This window comes from Dromaius novaehollandiae, chromosome 1, assembly GCF_036370855.1.
Source record: "Dromaius novaehollandiae isolate bDroNov1 chromosome 1, bDroNov1.hap1, whole genome shotgun sequence".
NCBI classification, from domain to species: domain Eukaryota; kingdom Metazoa; phylum Chordata; class Aves; order Casuariiformes; family Dromaiidae; genus Dromaius; species Dromaius novaehollandiae.
Window position 1 is genome coordinate 50101259 of NC_088098.1, and position 15794 is coordinate 50117052.

General features: G+C 50.5%; 1 protein-coding gene and 1 long non-coding RNA gene across 2 annotated transcripts; one reads left to right on the plus strand and one right to left on the minus strand.

The window, feature by feature from the left end:
* Positions 1-385: 385 nt before the first annotated feature.
* On the minus strand, positions 386-7932 carry LOC135328219 (uncharacterized). Its single transcript, XR_010388997.1, has 3 exons — positions 7494-7932; positions 3181-3271; positions 386-992 (listed from the first exon to the last, which is right to left on the minus strand). It is a non-coding gene; the product is annotated as an uncharacterized LOC135328219 (long non-coding RNA).
* Positions 6273-15370, plus strand: ARHGDIB (Rho GDP dissociation inhibitor beta). The gene is made up of 6 exons (XM_026117077.2): positions 6273-6555; positions 10208-10396; positions 10952-11035; positions 11923-11999; positions 13512-13575; positions 14553-15370. Exons 2-6 carry the CDS (start codon positions 10219-10221, stop codon positions 14750-14752), a joined length of 603 nt encoding a protein of 200 aa, XP_025972862.1. The 5' UTR covers positions 6273-6555; positions 10208-10218; the 3' UTR covers positions 14753-15370.
* The last annotated feature ends 424 nt before the right edge of the window (positions 15371-15794 follow it).

The window sequence follows — 15794 nt, forward strand, 5'->3', positions numbered from 1 at the left end:
TCTTGTATAAAATTAATTTTTTTCCTGAATGCCATTTACAAAGCAAACACAACAATAAAGTACTGAACTATGACCTAACAGGCTTTTCCACTTTTTGATCAAGCCCAAGCATTTAATCTTGTTATCTATGTGACTGCCAGAAGGGCAGAACATGTGGTTGCTCTTAAAAATGCACCTGAATAATGCTGCTTTTACAGTGTCATCTCAAGCATCTTCCTTAGATTTTTCTCTATTTTTCTATATTGATTCCTTCTTTATGAACTGCATGCCATATACCTGTAAGCAGTGATTGAGTGGTCCCCTAGCACTCACTGAAAGTGGTGTGATTGAAATAAAATTGAACTAAACAGGGAAGGAATATTGTCTTGTTTAAAAAAAAAGAAAAGAAACTGTAAGAGGGTATTTTTATTTGAATGGAAATCAGATGATTCCAGAGCTTGATTCGGTTTAAAACAGAGAAGCAAATGATTCAGTGTCACTGGGCTAAGAAGAAGAAACTGTGCACAAGTCAGCTCCAGATGTCTTCTTTCCTGACAGCTCCTTTTCTCATCTTTCTCTGAACGATCAATTCTTTCTCCTTGGCAACCAGCAGCCCAATCAAGAACAGCCCTTCTAAAACATTTTGGTAAAATGTTCCTTTCTTCTTCTTAAGGGGACACATCTCTCCCTATTGCTTGCACACCATGCCGCAGACGTGTTCGCCTTTCCTCCTCCTATCAGATAAAAGCACCGCTGTGCGATCTTATTCAGTTCGGCTCTTTGCCACCGCCACCATTATTACGATCTTTTCATGTAACAGCTGAGCCTTTCAAACAGGAATGATTGCTTCTGGGGAGCCTCTTGCCTTCTCCTTGGGAACACTCTGCTAATGGGCAGAGGAGGCAGCTCTTCCTGCTCCATTATCTTGTCTCTTGGGTGGCTGCTCCCCTCCTGGACACACGGATGCTAAACGCTCTAGCTGTGATGTGATAGCAGGTCCCTGATGGAAATGACTGTGGAAGGGCAAAAATGTGGAAGGGGATGGAAATGTAAATCAGTTTTAAATGTTCTTCTTTTACTGCTCAGATATATTGCCAGAGACTAAGCCTCCTGTTCTCCCCTTGGGATTTTGAAAATGCTTAGGTTTTAATGTTTCTTACAGCCTTTTGGTCAGAGATTCTGACCTTCCTTTTAATTCAGAGGCCCTACATGCTTGCTTTCGAGTGGAGGTGCACACCTCTATAAAGTGAATTAAAGCCTCTTGCTGGGAAGTCTCTAAGGCTATTTCCATACTGAGGACTTGTAATTGCAGCCCACTTCTGGGATCCAGTCAAGTATCACTAAGCACATCATAAACTCAGTGAATCCTTTAGGGGCTATCATTGCATGCTGGGGATACAGGTATTGCACAAAGGATGTTCAGAAAGGTTTGCATGCACAAAGATTTAGTAGCAGGCTCCATAGCTGGTGGCATACATGAACCATAGAGGTGAAAGTTATTTATGGAAGAAAAAATAAATAAATAAAAGAAAGCACAGCTGGGAGGGGAAGCATGCGGGTTTGAGGGCTCCTGCCTGCGTGGCAGCCCACTCCTCCCCTGGCAGAGCTAGCAGTGGCCCTGACACAGCCTGAGCCTGAGCCGCGACCTCCCAGTATAAAATCACAGTCTCTCTCTTGAGGGATATTTAGCATGGGCAGGGCAGAGTGCAGCTGGCAGGGGAGATTTTCTCAGGCCAGCAGAGGAAGAGAGGATCTGCCACAATTTCTAATTTAGCCCCAGCTTCAGCTCCGCTTGTGTTAGAGGAAAGGCACACCGCAAGGAGGAGTGCTTGGATAAATACCTGCCTAACACCCTGCCCAACACCCTGCCCAGTGAGCAGCTTAGGACTGAAATTTGGTTACACTTATCGAGATTTGACCTTACGTAACCACCTGAGAGGACATAAAATAATCTGGTCCTCTGTCAAATTTAGCTCACGTCCAGGACTCCTCTAGGACACCACCCCCTGCAAAATGCTGGCTCTTGGCCCAACAGCTGTTGAGAGGGATGGGAGATAAACTTGCTTTTCTCCATGTTGGGCCCTGGAGCCCCTGGGGGTAGAGACAGACCCCTTCTCCCCAGTGGCAGAGACCTTATTCCCTGTGCACAGCTCTCTCTCTCTCCTTTACTGGGCTGCTCTGTCAGTCCTCATTCTTTTTCTGACTAGCCCCTGGATGAAACCGGTTCCACGTTGCCCCTACTCTCCTATCCCTGCTAAATCTTTTTCTTCCCTCCGTCTTGCCGTCCTCCTACCTGCTGGCCTTGCCCTTCCTCCCTCACTGCCGCAGACTGACTGACTCCTCCTCATGGGAGGCGAGTTCTTCAGGAGCAGCACGTGAAGTCTTTGTGCACCTTCAGGCCGGAGGTGGGAATTATGCGATTAGCATTTTAACTGGCCTGAAAGCTGCTTAGACAATCATTAAACCTCCAATCTTCTTTCCATCTTTCAAGGAAATCTTCTCTGGACTAGCTGGAGTGATGGAGTACCCAGTCACGTTTTCAGGGGTCAACTTCTCAGCCAACTGAGATCCCTCAAGTCCTGTGTCCAGGTGGTTTGAAGGGATTGTCATAGGATTGGGGGTGGAAAACCCAGCTAAAACCCTACTAGGTGCTCTGGACCCCAAAGCGTGTCCCCCCTGCTAGCTTTTCATGCTGAAAACTGGCTCCCTTGTCCGGGACCATGTCTGGCCCCCCATTCCCTCTCTGTCCTTCCCACCCATTGCCTACACTCTCCCCTGCAGAGGTTTTGGAGGGGCTGGTGGCACCAGAAGGCTGGGCACAGCACGATCAGCCTTAGGATGTTGCCTTTTAAAGCAAATCCTCGGGTGCCTTGAGCCTGCGTTTTACTCATGCTGAACGAATTCATGCTTCAGCGACTGCATTCCCCCATTTATCCTGCTTAACTGGGAGGCAGCACAGGCGGCGCTGGGTCTACCAGGGAGCCAACTGGCACCTGCGGACGCAGTGGATGCCCCCTCATATGGCGGGGGACAGCCCCTTGTCAGTGTGCCCTCACCCACTGCCTTCCCCTGTGTCCCATTGCCACGTGACTCCCTCAGGCCTGACTAACCCTCCGTGATCTCTGGCAGAGAAAGGACTTCTGCATGTCGTGAGAGATGCTACCTATCCTAGGGACCTCAGCAGTCAAAACTGACGCTTACCTTGCAGCAGCTCTGTTGATGTAAATTTGCTGCACCATGAGCTTGTCCTTCCGGTATATTACCTCTAGTCTTCTCAGAGAGTGTATAACATCTGAAGGGGAGGCAAAGCTCATGACAGCAACAGGATTTGACAAAATTATTCATTAGAGTGAAATGTAAGTTAGTAACACTATGTACTGAGTTCTATACAAGTGCAAATGAATAGCTCCAAAATCATTTTACAGAAGCAGTAGGAAAAAAAAATGTTACACTGTAGACCCTCTTACAATTTTTTTAAAAAAGTGTATTCCCTGCCCAGACTGAATTCTTTCTTAATTTTTTCCCCCCAGAACTTCTATCCTGGGAAATTTCAGCTCCAAATTTAAAAGTTTTGGAACTAAAGAGTAGATAAAAACAAAGGATTGTAACAGGAGCTGGTTTGCTGAATTAGCTACTTCTAATAGCCTCTATATGGTAGTTCCTTTCCTCAGTGCAGCCACATCTTATGTAGAACATGGAGATGAAGTTTAACAGAATGAAGCAGCAATGTACCACCAGTCTAAAAAAATTCAAACCCAGAAATGCTGGACAGTTTATGCAACTTGGAAGTGTCACCAACCTGAACTCAAATAGAAAAAAATGCCATATCTGTTTTTTTCTAATCTCATGATTTTTAAGAAATCACAAGATTTGTTGGGTCTAATGAAACTAGGACACTGTAGAAGTCATATAACAGTTGAGAGTAAAGGTTATGTAGTTGAAAGACATGCCTTTAAAAATTTGAATAAGATTTTGGATATTCACTCAAAATAAATTTAGACATTAGTGGTTGATTACATGTATTGATGTGGTCAACCCATTGTAATCAGTGAGGAGAAAATAAATAGCACCTCATAATGCTATTTTAAGTAGAAAATAATATTTTCTAACTCAGCACATATTTGAAATATCAGTTTCTTTTGCAATAAAGCAGGCACAGTCTATCCATTGACCTTGCCTCCTTCTGCCACACACAAGAATTGGCTGTGCTTGGACAAAGTCTGACAGGAGATGATTTTCACCACATAGCATCCATTTGTCAGAGATGAAATACTGGGTGGTGAGGATTTGCTTTTCATGATGTTCTGCTATAAGCCTGTTCAAAAGGTGTCTTTCTTCCAGCAGATTAGTGACGTGGCTCCCCAGCAGGCTCTTGGATGCACTGACTGGAAGGATGAAGCTCCCATCTGCTCGGCATGGTGCGTATCCAGCGTCTGCAGCTCCTTCTCACCTCACTTACCCATAAGAAGATGAAGCCCAGGGCAATGACGTGATTTGCCCATGACTGCATACAAGCTAATTTCCAGTCTAGGAGTAAAACCTGTTTCTCCTGCCTACTAGGCAAACATTATTCCCATATAGGTTCAATGCACATACCAATGGTTGTGCCCAACTATACATCCCTAAAGCTCTATGAAAGTGTTTTTAGTGGCCTTGATATATAAAACACAGGCAGTATGGTATTTATCTCCTCCAACTAAAAAAAGAGACAAAAATAACAAACAAAAATGATTGTAATATGCCAGAGCTACAGTTGCACAGGTTTCTGTACGCAACTGCTGAAACCAAGGAAATCTCCAGCCAAGCCATGAGCATACAATAACCTCATGCCCGCACCCTCCCAGTCAAAGGGTGTTCTGGTCCCTCAGTGCAAATTGGGAAGTCTGGTGAAATCAGTGGGTTAGTCCAAACACCGCAGTAAGCAAGACAAGAAGATGATCTACAAGATGCAGGGGCTGCACAATAAGGCCTTTTCCCCCAAGCTTGCTGTAGTTAACACATCTGGTTCTTCACACCTTTCCCAGGCCAGGACAGCTCATGTGAACAATATAAGGCACCATAACTTGGGTGCTCCTACTGAAGAAAGTTGCTCTGTCCTTTCCCCATCCCCATCTGCTCCTTCCCTTGCTGACACAATCCCTCTCCTTCTGCTAGCACAAGCATTTGGTCACACTGCAAACCAGGCGAGGGAACTGATCTGGGCTTAAAATAGATATGTACTTTTCTATTTGCCTATTTATTTTTGCCAGGTGAGTTTTAAGCCAGCTCAGTCGCTGTATTCAGCTCAGCGCTCATGTGCTGGTCTGTGTGGAGGGGAAGCATGGGAGTGAGAAAGAGCAGCAGAGAATAAAATAATTTCTCTTTGGTGGCTGTGCTAATTCATGGAGGCTTAAAATGCTTCTGAGGCTACAGACCCTGCCATCGCCACCCAGACTTATTTTACTGTTTATAATGCTCTGTTTGTCCCTTGAAATGCATGACTTCAGGATCAAAGTGACATCCATAGCCTGAATTAAAGCAATGGTAGCCTGGGAGAATCAGTTCCCCTCGTCTGAGATCTGTCCATCCCTGATAGAGATTTCTCTTGCTCAGTTATTTGCAACCCTTTAAAATCTGTGTACGCTAAACATTTTCTAATGGACATGTCAATCCTGTGCAGTGAATTTAAGCCCATTGACAATAGATTTGCTTTGCTCAGTTTGCTTCTTCAAATGCATTAAAAGCAGTGCATCGATTGTCGCAGATTCACGTTTGTAGCTTGGAAACCAATGATCTAAACTTAACTCTGCACTGAGGAGTATGTGTGTGAAGGATTTATGTCAGTGAAGAACTAAGTGGGCACTTGTGAGTGGAAGAGAAAGATAAAATCTTCTGCTCTTTCAGAGAGGAAATGGTGTAAAATCTTTCAGATCGCTTAAACATCCCTGTGAAATGAGAGCTTATTCTTCCTGAAGTAGCTGATGCTTGAAACTGGGCTGGGTGGGAACAATTAACTTACTAAGTGCAGCCACCGAGAGCAGCAGGTAACGCGTGTTAACCGGCAAAAAGGAGATTCCTCTGCAATGACCCCCGTTTGTATCCACCCCCCCCAAACCACGCTGCGCTCAGCCTGATGCTCCTCTTATTTTAACCGCTGTAAATCAGGGCAAGCTTTCGAAACCTGCCTTCGTCACGCCCCAGCCGGTGGGAAAATAAAGGAAAATAAAAATAATAATAAAAAAACCCCAAAGAGGGCTGAGGAACAAAGAGCCCCCCGCTCCCCGCCGCAGCAGCCGGCACGGTGCCCCCCGGGCCGCGGCGCTGCCCGGGCTCTCGCCCGCCCGCGGCCGCAGCGCGGGGCAGCGCCTCGGCGGCCCCCGGCGCGCCGCTGCGAAGCTGCGCGCTGCAGCATGCACAGCCCCGCCGCCGCGCCGCGCTTCCTCTCCGAGTGGGCTGCGGGTGGTGGTTTCTCGTCTTTTTTTTTTCGCGTGTGTGTGTGTTGCTTTTTTTTTTCCACCAACTTCCTTCCTGCTCCAACTGCCAAAGCTCAACGCTGAGAGCCGAGAGAGGAGAAGGACCCCGGACGCCGCTCAGCCGGTGAGTACGAACCCGGCCGAGGAAAGGAAGGGGGGGACGCGGGGGGGAGAGGAGCAGGCTCTGCCCCGGCGCTGCCAAACTTCGCGGCTTTGTTCCCGGCGCGGGGCTCCATCCCCGGCCTTGCCCCGGCGGCGCCCGGCCTGCGCCCCACGGGAGGCTGCGGCGTGGGGGGCAGGACGGCTGTGCCCCCGGGGTGGCGGGGAGCTGTGGCCCGAGGTGCCCCCGGCTCCCTGCGCGGTGACGGGCCGGGCTCCGGCTCGCTTGCTGCCCTCGCACCCCGGGGCGGGGGGGGGTGGCATTGGGACGCCGGTGGGGCCCTAGGGCCAGGGCCTTGCACCTCTAGCGCAGAAAATTGCATCCTCCCTGGCAGACCCGGAGATAAGCCCTAGGTTTGGGGGTGGTTTTGGGGAGCGAATGTGATGCATAAAGGAAGCGTGAATGCGCTGGTGTCTCCATCTCTGTCCCCAGGGGGGAATGGTGAAGGCACAGGGGGCTGAAGAGATGCCTACCCCCCCTTCCCGGTCTCCCCAGCCCTCCCACGCTGCAGGTGTGGGACAGCTGCCGACCCCCCCTGCGCAGCTAACATCCTGCAGCGGGGATGTTTCCTCCCTTGGCCTCGTGAAACCATCTCTCCCTGGCAGAGGGTCCCAAAACTCTGCCTTTGTCCCTCTCCTTGTGGCTTTGTGAAAGCCCCCAGGCCTCGGAGGTGCTGGCGATGCATGACTGCGGGTAGGGCTGCGGGAAGGCAAGGAAAATGCAGCCAGGCAGGGCACAGATCAGCCCCGTCTCTCTTTGCGCAAAGCATTTATAGGGTTAATTTTCTCATTTTTAATCAGGCTCTTGGCCTGAGCCCCTGGGGGCTTTTCTTGCCAGCCTGGCCCTTGGCCTAAGCCCTGACACAGGAGCCTGGGGACCCTGACAGGCGCTCATGCACTTACCCTGGAGAGGCTTGGGTGCCTGAACCCAGTAGCGTGTTTCTCTTTGAAGGGGGGACCAGTCCCAGGGCTGGAGCAAGCAGATTTGGCGTCCAGGGCTCGTGCCCACCTTTAGCTTTCCCCTTGAACAGCTTGCTCCCTCTCCCTGGCTCTTCGTGCTCTTCCCCCTCCACCTCTGGTGCTTTTCCCCAGCCTTGGGATGCTGCTGTGCATGAGAGGGGCAGAGGCGGCTGAGGCGTGAGCTTCCTGCTGGCCACCTCCTTGCCTGGGAATTTGGCAGGGATGAGGCCTCAGTTTGGGAGAAACCCTGGAACAGGGTCTGATTGAGGCTGTCCCGCAGCCACGTGTGGGAGCAGAGACTGGTTGGTGCTATCCCTCAGGAGCTGCTGGTGCAGCAGGCTGCCCGTCCAGGTTTTCAGAGCCCTAAAAGCATCCCCCCCTCAAGTTAGCCATCCACACAGGCTGGCAGGGAAAGTCTGCGGCATGTATGAGGGGAGGGGACAGTCTGAGAGGTGGGGAGCAATCAGCCAGTCCAGCCCTTTACTCTTTGCCTTTTCTTGGCGTGGGACTGCAGAGATCTCTGTCTCCTCCTGTGTCTCTCCCTCGGCTGCGATAAGCCATCAAACCTCAATGGAGGACGGAGGGCAGATGAGCAGCTCTGCTCTGTGGTTCTAGTGGTGGCAGATGCAGCCTGGTATGGCGAGGAAGTTTGGGAGAGTGGAGATGACTCAGATCTGCAGCTGGAGCCAAAATGGAAGGCAAGACCTGATGGGGGCTGCTGCAGCTCATCGCACCCCATGCCTCGTGTGGGACAGCTCTGGGGGATCAGGGGCTTTGCAAGGTGGCTGTGCTGAGGCTGCAGAGCAGTGGGGCATGGCGCGTGAGCAGTCATTTCTTTCATGAGGGAGCTTCTGGTTTCCTTCCTCATGAGGGTGAGCTCAGGTGCCTTTCTCCTGGTATGTAAGTGTCCTTTGTGCTCCCAGAGCCAGGGCTGGGTATTACTTAGCCCGGGGCAGTTGCCTGCTGGGAGGTACCTTCCTTCCTGTCCGTCTGAGTTGGGATTCCCCCTCAGCTGCCCTTCCTGCACTGGTTCCTGACTCATTGCAAAATGGCATTGCAATGGAGTCTTGCATCAGAGCCATTGTCCGTTAGCGTGCCCGGCTGAGGCTGCTTGCTCTTGCGCTGTTTGGTCCTTCTCTGTCCCCCTGTAACTTGCTAAGTACCTTTGCCAACACACCCCTCCTTGAGTTTTCTCCGCTGGTCTCACCGCACTGGGATTGCAATTGGAGGTCTGTGTATTACTCATTGCTGCCTGATTCCGCTTGCTGATTCACCCTGGGCTGTAGCATGTTTTTTTATTTCCTTTCTGTTTTAATGAATGGGAAAGCTATCCCAGTAGCTCCCAACTTAACTTTTGGGAGCAGGGGCAAATACTAGGGCTGTAGCTGTGGAGAGGGATAAAGGGCTGCTGTGGAGAGGGATAAAGGGCTTTATGAAGGAACTGTAAATAACCAGGGACTGTGAGAAAGAGAGATCAGCGTAGCTCAACCCGATCACCTTGCAGCCATACAGAAAAGAATGCCTTGGCCGTCTGCATCATCCACCGCTGCACCAGAGCACTGCTCATTTTTTTAACCTTTCTCTGAAGAATCAGAAAGTAGCCAAGAGCATGGGGCTGGCTCCATGGGGCCAGCGGCTGAGCGAGGGGTACCTGACAGTCCTGCCTCAGCTCCCCTTCCTTTGCGCCTTCCTTCGTCTCCTGCTTTCCTCTCTCACGCGCTCTGCTGGCTGCACACCCGTTGATCTCTCCCCGCTCTGACTCCCATTTGGGACGCCACCCAAGCGGCCTCACTGTCCTCCTGCCTTTAGCGGCCCGTGTCGCAGCGATGCTGATGGCGCAAACGCGGGCTCCAGCCTGACTTCCTTTCCTTTCCGAGAAGCCTCGCTGACGAAGCGCAGGTATGCAGAGCCACTCTGCAGCTGGGCTAGATGCTGTTGCAGGCACCCGCCTCGTGCTTCCTTCCTCAGCAGGAAGGAGACCTGGCTGGTAGTGGAGCGAACTGTCCCTAGGAGTGAACACCAGGAATGCCAGCAGATAGACTGGAACGGGTTTGTTTTCTTGAGGGCTTTCATTAGCTTGCTCACATAACGGGATTGCTCTCAGATATTTGATTTCTTTGTGAAACCCTGTTTGAGTGGGGCTTATAACCCCATTATGAGAGGGCGAATGAAACCTCCAGCCTTCGTTATATTCATGTCTCTCCATGCCCTGGTGTTTGGCTGTGGCTCTTTGTGCCAGATAGCTGGCGAATGCTGAAGCCTTGTACGGTGGCTTGTAATTACAAGGTTGCTGGCCAGCAATCATGCAGCACAGAGTGGCTGTAAATCACTCTGGTTTCAGGCTCAGCTCCGGCAGCCTCCTCCCTGGGAGGGAGGAATGGTGTGGGTCTGCGTGTGCGCATCGTGCCTGCAGGGAGACGAGCGGGGGCAGGAGAGGGATTGTATTGAAGCCAGAGTATCGGCACGGCAGTGTCAGCATTGCAGATGATCTCTGCCGCCATTTGCCTGTGACGATACCGCTGAATTTGGCAGTGGGGCCAGGTGGCTGCCCAACAGCCTGGGGGACTGAGCTGCATTGTGCCCAGAACAAGTGCCCCCGGGGACGCTACCTCCCTGCAGAGCAATCCCATCGACCACCCCCCTCCTCTGTTACCTAGATCAAGTGACCATGACTGAGAAGACCCAAGAACCTCATGTGGAGGAAGATGATGATGAACTGGATGGGAAACTCAACTACAAACCTCCTCCCCAGAAAACGCTTCAGGAGCTGCAGGAGTTGGACAAGGACGACGAAAGCCTTGCTAAGTACAAGAAGTCCCTGCTGGGAGATGGGCCTGTAGTGGCAGGTAAGCTGGAGTGCCCTGATGCGAAGGGATTGGGGTGATGCATAACAACAGTGTGTTGTGGGCAGGGGGTGAGATAGCCCCAGACAAGAGGGAGCTTGTTTGGCCAGGCATGTGCACTGCTTCTGCTGGAAAGGGATGGGGATGGACTGGGGATGGAGAGGTAGAGAGATGTGCAGAAAGGAGGCAGGAAGGATGCCTTGACCATTAGGTGTAAGGTAGTAGGGAGTGTTAGCACAGGGTAGGGACCTGTGGTGGGAGGTGTGTTGGCCTTGGGGGGCTCCTGAGGGGTGAGAAACACGAGGGGACCAGTATACGTTTAAAGGGGACCTTGCTGCTCAGAAGGATCTTAAGAAGGGAGTCTCCTATAGAGGAAAGGTCTCTAGGTATTGGTGGCTGGAGGGATCCCTGCTGAGGAACTGGTGCAGATGCGTGGGCCCTGTTGTGTAAGTGCAATGTCTGTGTGGGAAGGCAACTGCGTTTCTTTAGTTTCCTCTCCCTCCCCCCACATTTAATTTTGCAAGCTTACAGCTTCCCCCTAACTTTCCTACCCTACAGACCCAACAGCTCCCAATGTGGTGGTCACCCGACTCACCCTGGTATGTGACTCTGCTCCAGGACCAATCACTATGGACCTTACAGGTAGGTACAGACTGTCCTTGGGCACACAGGGGAATAAGCAAAGGCCCTGGCATGCTTCAAATTGAAAAGGAGTTTGTCCTGGGGATGCTACAGCAGGTTTTAGAGGAACCCTGAGGACGTCCTAGCCTTGTTGCTTATTTAACGTACACATTTATGAAAAAGACAAGGAGATATAACAGAGGAAAGTGTAAGGGTCTTTTTCTTCATTTAGCATGCTCTAGGAGCTCCTGGGTTTCTCTTGCCTTCCGCTTTTATTTCCATTCAGTTAGGCCTCACCAGTACAAGGCATGTGCATTCATTAGGGTAGCAGACTGTTTTGAAACTTCAGAATCAAGCAGTACTGTAGTTCCGGCTCCCGGGGACATGGGGAGAGATTCAGGCTTCACCTTATATGGGCTTTTCAGCAGTGAGAGGAAGCTGGGCCTGGAGTAGCAGAGAGGTTTCCTGTTCAACTGAAACCATGCAGAGCCCTGCTGAGCCTGGGCAGCCTCGCGCACTAGGCAGGAGCTGTGAAATGCGCCCGGCTCCTATCAGCTGCTCACCCGAGCCTGGCGCTGGGCATGGGTGAAACATATTATACACTCCTGTGAATACCTAACCGTGAGTCTGCACATAAATGTCATCATGTGTATGTGCTGACACCTGTATTTATTCGTGCATTATCTACGCAGATGTGGGCACAGGCACATGCATATACGCAGGTCCAGGCATTTCTGTGCATGTATGATCACAGTGCAAATGCTTGTACAGACCTTTGCACATTTTTTTTGCAGGCATGCAGTCTTTCAAAGGGATGCTCACCTCCCACACCAATCCCATCCCCATCCCAGCCCCCTGCATGTGGTCTCTTCTCACCTCTAGCTAATGGCCTGAACCTCTCCTTACAGGTGACCTTGAAGCACTCAAGAAAGAGACCTTTGTATTAAAGGAAGGAGTTGAATACAGAGTTAAGATCCACTTCAAAGTGAGTTGCTTTCCTTCCGGTTGCTTCTCATCGGTTACTGAAGCCCATCACCAGCAGTCTATCAGATAATTAGAGTTGGCAGCATGCCTGCCAGAAAGCCTGGCCCAAGGAGAGCACCCCTAGCTTTAGGTGTCATTCTACTCAATAAGGGACAAGCCTTTCCAGGGGATTGCTGTTGTTTGCTCACTTTTTGGAACAAGTTACTTCCAATCCACCCATGATGGTGAACAGTAGGTTGTTTTGGAGCTGAGTTTGGCTTGAATTTTTAGCCATCAGAAAATCTTTAATCCACACATAATGGGAATGTAAGGGAAGGAGAAGATTCCTTTCTATGAAGTACTTTTATAACTTATTCAGTCTTGAAGTATTTTTATAACTTATTCAGTCTGCATTGCTGGGTTTGATGAATGCATTGATGAAGTATTGTAGCTTTTGGCTGAAGATACCTGAGATCTTCTGTGTCCTGATACACCCAAACAGGCTCATTTTCCCCTCTCCCAATCAGCATGTCAGCCATCTCGCCTGTTTCCAATTGGAAATGAAACATGGTCACAACGCAATGTGGCATCCAGCACTCAAGTGATTATCTTCACAAATGTTTGTTGCAAACAAAGCTGGATTTGGCAGAGAAAGTAAAATGGGAAGGAGGATAGGTCTCCCGAAAAAGAGAGGGAAAGTGTTAATACGTGGGTTCTGTGGGAAAGATTTCCCTCCTCTGAGGCTTGTTCACTGTCCTGGAGATAACTTTGTCCCCAGGGACACCTCCAGCCCTCCTTTGTGCTATGAAACATTTCCATGCGTATCTCAGCCTTGTTGACAGAAGACGCCTAGAGCCAGACAAGTTATTCTAACTTCCTCCCTCAGTCTCAGAGCTGGAAAGGGTTGGCACCATGTAGGTTGTCTCCTGGGATGGAAAAGGATCTGCCCATCTTGTTTCCAGCTTGAATCACGCTGCAGGGAGGCAGGGTGTGCTGGGTGGGGACAGCAAGGGATATATCTAAGCTATCCTTGGGAGACTTGAGGAAAGATTATGGACAAAAACTATGTCCCTCCGTGTTTTGAAAAAAATCTTGTCAGCTCCCCATTGATCTTAGAGGGCAGCAGGGAGAGTTCAGCTGATCTCGTCCAACTCTTTGTGCTAAAGGGATGACGCTGGTCACCATTTCCAGTTTTCAACATGGAAAGTACTGTCTTGGAACTCCCTGCTTCACTTTGGTTTGCCCTTGTCAGCCCGTCCTGGGAAGCTGATTGATGTGCCCCAGTCAACCGCAGAGTTAGAGGAAAAATGAGGAAGGGTGGGAGATGTCCTCAGACACACAGACGGTGCCATAGATCTGTGGGAGACTGTGGAGGAATAACATCAGGGCTCCCCTCAGCAGTACATGTCCTGTGCTGGGCCCTTGGGAGCAGTGGTGTAGGTAGCCAAGATGGGCATGTCTCCAAGGAGAGAAAAAAAGCAGATACTGAACCAAAACTGCCGCCGTGACACTTATTCCTGGTGACTTCTTGCAGGTAAACAGAGACATTGTCTCAGGATTGAAATACGTGCAGCACACCTACCGGACAGGGGTGAAGGGTGAGTAAGAGACTTTCCCGCCCCACACACCAATGCTCCAACCCCCCCAAGTCCCCTCTGTTCAGAACAGAAGTGTTCCCTGCAGCTTTGGGCCGGGACAGAGCCCCCCTTGGCCCAGTCGGCCTCTCCGCTGCCACGTAGGAGACTTCCCAAAAGAGTGCATTAGCCTGAACTCCGCATCACCCAGGCCAACTGCTTCCTGTGTGTGTGTGAACTCCCTGCAAGCCAGCTCTGGTATCTGTATGCTACACCACAGTCTGCAGCAGAGATGTCCCCAGAGACACTGTTTAGACAGTGCTTGTCACAGAGATTTCCTCTCTGTACAGAGCTGTCCGCTCCCACCCTCTGCCGTACAGATTGTCTTGCCCCTTATAGGGTGCACAGCCCTTGCAGAGGTTATCTCCCCCTAAAGGTCTTCCAGATGCACGTGGTAAAATGCAGAGCCGCTCTACGAAGCTTTGCACTGTCTGCAGGACCCTGTTTTTGCCCATAGCCTCTTTTGTTTGTACAGTGCTGCCCTGCCTAGGCTAGGCAGAGGAAAGCCCCATTTCACACACGTATCTTACATTCACATCTCTGCATACAGCCACCTCTAAGGCTCCGGCATCCCGTTCAGTGCAGATGCATTGTCTTCTCACCAAAAGAGAAGTAGCAAGGGATCAAGAGAGATCTCTAGCAATAAGCTGTGTATACCCACTCCCTTCCAGCGGCATGTACATGAGAGAGGGTAGAGACTGAATTGCCTGCCCATCTGTCCATCTGCCTGTCCATCCTTCTATCTATTCAGCAGTTCCTGTACTTCACTTCATCCAATTTATCATGTCCTATGCTGATTCTGTCCCCTTTGCTGACCTCTGTCCCTTTCTCTCTGCACTGCTTCCTTTCTATCTGTGATCTGTGCTCATGCTCTTGGCCTCTTCTTCCCTTGTTTATTCCCCACCTGAGGGGCTTGTCCCTTGTGGATTGTTTTCTTCTAGTGGATAAAGCCACATTCATGGTTGGCAGCTATGGGCCGCGGCCAGAGGAGTACGAGTTCCTGACGCCGACTGAAGAGGCCCCAAAGGGTATGCTGGCCCGAGGCACCTACCACAACAAGTCCTTTTTCACGGATGACGACAAGCATGACCATCTCACCTGGGAGTGGAACCTGTCCATCAAGAAGGAATGGACGGAATGAGTTCACCCAGTTTGCCTTCCCCCTTCCCATCCCCCTGCCTCCTGCACAAGGCTCCAGGCAGGTCATGTCCGCCACGCTGCTCCCACTCCTGCCACCGCGGCCGGCCGCAGCCCTCACAGCCCTTCCTGCAGGCGCAGGGGGCTCTGTGCCAGCCTTGGTCTGTGCACAGGCCTTGCACATGGCCTTTGCTGCTTCTTCCAGTACACTGAAAATAACTCACCCGTTCTCACCACTGCTCCATCATGACACATAATGGGTTAAATTGGGAAGCATCTCCCTCTCCTGTTCCCAGTACTTTCTCCTGCTGCCTCCATGTCCCCTTCTACACCAACTCCGGTCCCAGAAGTGCCTTTTCTAGGAAACAAGGTCACCTCGCCAGCTCCTTGATTCTCCTGGCAGGCCGGACTGGTCCCTGGAAAATCCCTATCTGAGTTACACTTGCCATGTGCTCTGACTCATCGTAAATGGCTGCTTACCTCCTGTGATAGTCTCCTGGTCTGTATGTGGTGTCCTACCTGTTGAAATCCATCCTTGTGCAGGCAAAAACAGTCAGGGGGATGCAGCTAGATGCTGTAACAAGACTTCAGTTTCCCAAGAATAAAACCAGTTTCTTTCTTCTTTTCTGCATGAGTGTCTTATTCTTCCCTGAAGTAGATCTCCTGATGCTGTCCTTCAGAGTTTTGCAATGAGGTTTATATGAAGAATGTGTTATAGGTAGGTGTAAGAGTGTGTTTCTGAAGGGAGATAACCGCTACTTCAAAACATCAGCCAAACTCTAATGCATAGGGAGCCAGGAGACATTTTTCCCCTGTAAGGAAATTATTTCAGAGCTGCTTTCTTTGCAGGTTTCATGAACCCTCCTTTGAAGCCCAAAGTCTTGGCCATGATTGGGCAGACTTCTGGACTAGACAGCCCTCACCTCTCATGCAGGGTGGCAACCGAATGAGCCCAGGGAGCTATAACATGGCCTTCTCATGTTTAATATTTACCATGGCAGCTGCTCCCCCTTGGCCAGAGCAAATGCAGGAGCTGCCTGTGCCAC